This window comes from Helianthus annuus, chromosome 8 (genome assembly GCF_002127325.2).
Source record: "Helianthus annuus cultivar XRQ/B chromosome 8, HanXRQr2.0-SUNRISE, whole genome shotgun sequence".
Classification (NCBI taxonomy): Eukaryota; Viridiplantae; Streptophyta; class Magnoliopsida; order Asterales; family Asteraceae; genus Helianthus; species Helianthus annuus.
The window spans coordinates 50,998,233-51,004,812 of NC_035440.2; the positions used below are offsets into that span (position 1 = coordinate 50,998,233).

The window sequence follows — 6,580 nt, forward strand, 5'->3', positions numbered from 1 at the left end:
CTTCTTTAAAAAGAGTTATACCTTAAATACAAAAAGTATAATTTTAATTTAAAACGTTTCAATAAGATGTATATAAAGAAAGTAAGAATATTATTTTTATTTTAATTTAAAACGTTTCAATAAGATGTATATAAAGAAAGTAAGAATATTATTTTTATTACCAAATTAGGTCGGCTTTCCAAATAAATACAAATAAGTTATCAGTCAGAGGAAGAATCATAATAAGTAACAAAATAACCCAACCAAATACCGAAACTTCCAAGACACCACCACCCAAATTCTCCAATTCTGTCTTCACCCTTCACATCCACATATTAAAACCCCATATTTCCATATTACAATTCCATTCTTTCCCCCCTGTCATAAACCATAATAAACAAAAAAAATGAGCGAGAAACTCGTTCAACAAGCCATCAACAGTCTCGGAAAAGGCTTTGATCTAACATCTGATTTCCGGTTAAAGTATTGCGAAGACAAAGACCTGTTAGTCGTACTAAACGAAAGCAAAAACGAGCTTCGTGTGCCCGGGTTTGGCTCGTTTAAAGGCGTGTCTTCAGATATTAAATGCGATAAAGGCGACCGAGTTCGGTTTCAATCTGATATTCTTGACTTTAACCACGTAAGTTGCCAGTTTTGAATTTGAAAAAAAAAAACAAGAATGGTTAGTTAGTTAATTAGTTGGTGTAATATGTTTGTATTAAGATAAGGTCTTTCATGTTACTTTTGATGTCTTAGATGTCAGAAGTCTTCAACAAAAAATGTTCTGGACCGGGTAAGATCCCCAACGGGTTCTTCAACGCCATGTTCGGGTTTCAAAGTGGTTCATGGGCTTCTGATGCTGCTAACACAAAGTATTTAGGGTTGGATGGTTACTTCATTATGTTGTTTAATGTTCATCTTGATCGGTATCCGTTAATTCTTTCGGATGAAGTCCGAAACGCCGTTCCTTCCACTTGGGATCCTCCTGCTCTTGCAAGGTACGAAGAACTATCATCGCATCATTTTTTCTTTAACTATGAGAACCGTTACTGAAAAATTCATGAGACCACGTCAAATACCCTGTTAACGAATACTATAAATTAACTTCATTTTTTTCTAGCGGAAATTAGATGCTTACTACTTTATCTTTCATCTTATATTGTTTTTCATCAAATCAAAATTATTTTGGAAATTATATATATATTAAAAACAGAAGCTAATAAATATTAATTATAATGTTATAATAATATATATTTTTTTAATACTTTTATTATTTTAATACTATAATAATAGTTATTTTCTTTACTTTTTAATTTTAATCATTTTTTTAATATCACGGGTTAGGATAAGCTTGGTGTCAACCAGTATCGAGCCAGTACTGTTATCGAAAATACCGGTACAGTCCTATTCGGTATTAGTACATGAAGGTAAAAACCGACACTAATACAGAAAACACCAGAAATTGTTAAATTAATAGAAGATCATAAATTATAAAGTCAAATCTATGTAACATGGCATGATAAGGTTGGTGGGGGTGTATTGATTTTGGAGTGGTGCAAACATGGCAGATTTTGACACATGATAGATGACCAAACTGGTTAAAAATGACCAAGTCAAGAAGAAATTTGCACAATGTATATTATTAGATCAGATGTCTTATGATAAAATATATTCCTGCGACTTTTAAGAAATTCAGAAATGTCAACGATGGCCAGGTAACAGTTTTTTTTCATTATTTGACTGGTCATTAAGACAATATCAACGGCTGATTTTTCGTTATCATACTGCATCTAATTTTTAATTAGAGGATAATTTGGTTTTTATAATTGTGTTAGTTCTTCAGTGGTTAAAGCAACAATTATTTATCTGAAATTTAAACAATAATATTTTATTAAAATTTGTGTTTTTTTTTTATATTTTATCAAACTTGTAATACTTTTAAAATTCTAAGAGATAGCTTAGAAGAAACTACTAATTTTATAACAATTATTACAAAGGACGAATGTGTGTTTTTTTTTTCCTACCTGCATTTTCGACACATATACCGAATAAGATAATATGTAATATTGAATTATATTTATAAGTCTACAATGCATTGTAAGATAAAGATATAAAAACATATCTCAAGTTTTACTCATGAACAATAATTCTTCTTAAAAAATCCATGTATAGGTCAGGTCTCTATTCGGATTTTCAAGTCGATGACGGGTGTCTTCTTGCTTCGATTTAAAAAGATCACATAGTTAACCTAACTGATATTTAAAAGTAAACTAAGATTTTATTCAAACTAAATGAGTACTAATTAAATGTAGTAAACAACTGTAACTAAAAATAGGTGGCATATGAGTAGTTGGTTAGGTGTGGACATCAAATGAAACATAAAATAATTATAAAAAATTTATGGACCAAAATAAATTAAATCATTGTGACATGTTAGTGATTTCCTTCAAATAATGTTGATGTTTGACACATTATGTTGTTTACTTGGTCAATTATCCCATAATTGTTTTTTTATTATTTATTAATACCCTTTTTGTCTTTTGAAGATTTATAGAGAAATATGGGACTCACATAATAGTTGGGATAGGCATAGGAGGGCAAGATGTAATTATGTTGAAGCAAACCAAAAAATCTAACTTGGAGCCTTCACAACTCAAAAAACACTTGGAAGACATTGGAGATCAAATGTTTAATGGCTCTTGCACTTTCTCCCCTCATCAACTTAAAAACAAGGAACACAAGCACAAGGTTAATAAGGGTTTCTCTGTCTTGTTTTTAAATATATATAAAAACAAAGTTATTTATACAACTACATTAAAAGATAAAGTTTATATTAGTTTTAACTAATTAGTCTTATAAACGTAATTACAGACACCTTCGGCGTTCAATACCGTTTTCGATCCAGAACTAATGCTCTACAACGGCTTCTCCTCTACCACACCCAAGGATGTAAGTTTGATCACCATACAATAAAGCAATATATATATCACATGACTTTTGTGTACATAGATGCATATACCAGTTATTGTAGAGTGGATCTAGCTAGGTGGTCCTGACCAATCTAGGACGTGCTTTTAATCACTCTTTGGATCTAGTCAGATGTGTACACATCTTCAAAATTAATTAGAGGGTTTTGAACCATTCACATTTGTGTCCACACTCGACGGCTGTGTATATATATATATATATATATATATATATAGGGGGCTGCTAGAATGAAAAACCACCCCGAGTTGTAAGAACCGCGAGAACTACACCCCACGGAGCGCCGTTCGCCATGATTTTTTTTTACAAGTAGATGTGTGTATTACCGTAAAAAATCATGGCGAACGGCGCTCCGTGGGGTGTAGTTTTTTACACCACAAGTTTGGTGTTTTTTAAATTTTTTCTTTTTTCTTTTTTTTTTTCACCAAACTTGTGGTGTAAAAAACTACACCCCACAGAGCGCCGTTCGCCATGATTTTTTACGGCTGTGTTTATAATATACACATCTACTTGTAAAAAAAAAATCATGGCGAACGGCGCTCCGTGGGGTGTAGTTCTCACGGTTCTTACAACTCGAGGTGGTTTTCATTCTAGCGGCTCCCTATATATATATATATATATACACTTTTTTACATAATTCTCATGAAATAATAGAATAAAAAAGAACTACATAACACAGTGACGAAATTAAAACTTTTACAGTTTACAACTTTTATGCTTTCGAGTTCAAACAACAAAAATAACAACATTAAGAGGCCGTTTGTTTAGCTCTTAATGGTTCAGACCTCTTACTGGTTCAGCACGTGATGGTTCAGACTGTTTGTTTTGTGAACAGATATCTGAATGGTTCAGACATTTGTCTCTGAAAGATTAAGCATTATACTGAGTCTGAATGGTTAAGACCTCTAATCTGAATTGGTCAGACATTTGCCTCTAAACGGTTAAGCATTATGCTAGCTCTTAATGGTTTAGACCTCTTACTAATTCAGACTTTTTATTGATCAACACTTAAGCATTCAAAAGTTTTCAAAACATGATGATATAAAATTTGGGGAGTCAAAGTTTTATTATGAAGCGTAACCAATTTAAAATTTCCAAAAGTGAAAATTCTACTTTACAATTTTGACTTTGAATGTCTTAAATTACATCGATATGATATGATACAAAAGACGCGCTACCGTGAGTGGCAGGTTTTCTAAGAGCAGTTTTTCACATTTCTTTTTTCATACGGCATTTTCTTGTGTAAACACATGCAGGCTCTTGACTTGGTCACATACACTTATTTTTGTAAAAAAAAATTATCGTTTTTTTTTTTAATCTTATCATGTCACGCATTATGTTATAGTATTTAAAGCTCAAAATAAAATTTTAAAGTCTTATATATACATTGAAGTATTAAACATATATTGTTAACTAATGCTTGCATGATCAATGGTCTAGGGTTTAAGTGTAATGTGTTCAAAAAGAGGAGGTGATCTAACTTCAACTACACATTGTGAATGGTTACTGACGGTGCCGTCAATGCCTGACGCCGTTAACTTCGACTTCATCCCAATCACCTCTCTCCTTCCTGGGATCCCCGGAAAGGGTTTCTTATCGCACGCCATAAACCTCTACCTTCGTTGTACGAATTTTTCTTCTCATTTAAAAAAAATATAAAAATTAAAAAAGTGTTAAATGCCATTTTAATCCTCGTGGTTTGGGACATTTTGTCAGTTTAGTCCAAATGTTTCATTTTTCGCCATTGGGTATAAAAAGGTTTTACCGTTGCCATTTTAGTCCACTGGGTTAACTTCATCCATTATTTCCGTTAATGAGAAGGGCAATTCGGTCATTTTAAATGGCCGAATTTCCCTTCTAGTTAACAGAGCTACATATAAAATGACCTAATTGCCCTTCTCGTTAATAGAAAAAAATGGATTAAGTTAACTTAGTGGACTAAAATGACAACGGTGAAATCTTTTTGGACCCACAGGCGAAAAATGAAACCTTTAAACTAAACTGACAAAATGACCCAAACCACAGGGACGAAAATGACATTTAACTCATTAAAAAAATTGGTGTGATAATTTACTATAATCTTTTGTATGCAGATAAGCCTCCTATTTCTGATTTGGAATATTTCTTGGACTTTCAAGCCCATAAAGTATGGGCTCCGGTTCATAATGAGCTTTCCTTGGGCCCAACTACTAATAGAGCCATCAGAACCCCAGCTCTAAGTTTTAGCTTGATGGGACCCAAACTCTATGTTAACACCACACAGGTAAATTGGTCTCTAATACGTGGGGCTACAAACGAACTAAATATTCGACGAACAGTTTGTGAATGGTTCGCGAACACATATATTTCTTAACAAAAGCGAACACGAACAAGTTCATTTCCTTAACAAACGAACAAGAATATAAAATCTCGTTCGATAAGTGTTCATGAACGGTTCGCGAACACATAGATTTCTTAACAAACGAACACGAACAAGGTATTGTTCGTGTTCATTCGGTTTGTTTGCAGCCCTACTAATACGACTTAGAAAAACAAAAACTGAAGTTAGTTCGGTTCAGATATCTAATAAAGTAAAAACTGGTCATCTATAGGTCACAATATCGAAGAAGCCTGTAACAGGCATGCGACTCTATCTCGAGGGTATGAAATGCAATAGGTAATAATCTTGACATCACTTACCGAACAGCAATAATCTTTGTAAATTGTAAAAATTCTTATAAGAAATTGTGTTTTCTATATCAGGCTAGCCATACACTTACAACATCTGTCAGAGACACCTGTTTTATTTCGAGATAGAATAGTTGAAGCTATAAATTGGCGTGGGTCAGAAACTGCTGATCCACGTTTTTTTGAACCGGTTCAATGGAAGCAGTTTTCCCATGTATGCACCGCCCCAGTTAAATTTGATCCTGACTGGGAGGTCCCAGGAAAAGATGCCTCATTTATTGTTACGGGAGCTCAACTTCATGTCAAAAAGCACGACTCAAAAAACATTTTGCATCTTCGACTATTGTATTCTAGGGTTTCGAATTCATACATTGCCCAATCGTGTTGGACTATAGGCCCGATCAATCAATCACAGAGGTCGGGATTCATGTCAGCAATAAGTACAACATTGTCTGGACATCCAGAGAAAGAGTTGAAATCATCTGATTTTGTAGTAGATTCGGGTGTTTACCCAAATGGGCCACCCGTGGAGGTACCTACACCAAAACTTTTAAAGTTTGTTGATATGACACAGGTATGTAAGGGACCGAGGGACAATCCCGGACATTGGTTGGTCACCGGGGCTAAACTTTACATGAATAAAGGTAAAATCTCCCTTCTTGTGAAGTTTTCGTTATTGAACATATGTTGAATTTAGTAAAAATGTAAGATGTGAATGAGTTTTGATGTGATTATACAAAGTTTCATGTACCTACGAAGTTTAAGGACACAAATGTCCATTAAAAAGTAGCACCAAATGTCATTTTTGTAAATATTCAGAATCGTTTAGAAGTCGGTACGTTGAAGGAATGGCTTTATTCTTTTTAATTTTTAATTTGTTGAATCCTTGTAAAAGTTTATCCTAATGTCTTGTAACTCATATTTGTTTGAATAAAATAAATTTCGATTC

The 6,580-nt window shown here is 33.3% G+C and overlaps 1 protein-coding gene across 1 annotated transcript; it reads left to right on the plus strand.

The window, feature by feature from the left end:
* Positions 1-249: 249 nt before the first annotated feature.
* Positions 250-6,580, plus strand: LOC110872864 (MACPF domain-containing protein At1g14780). Its single transcript, XM_022121756.2, has 8 exons — positions 250-619; positions 736-977; positions 2,526-2,727; positions 2,851-2,928; positions 4,405-4,588; positions 5,058-5,227; positions 5,556-5,620; positions 5,707-6,580. The coding sequence occupies exons 1-8, from the start codon at positions 386-388 to the stop codon at positions 6,320-6,322; spliced, it is 1,791 nt and encodes a 596-aa protein (XP_021977448.1). The 5' UTR covers positions 250-385; the 3' UTR covers positions 6,323-6,580.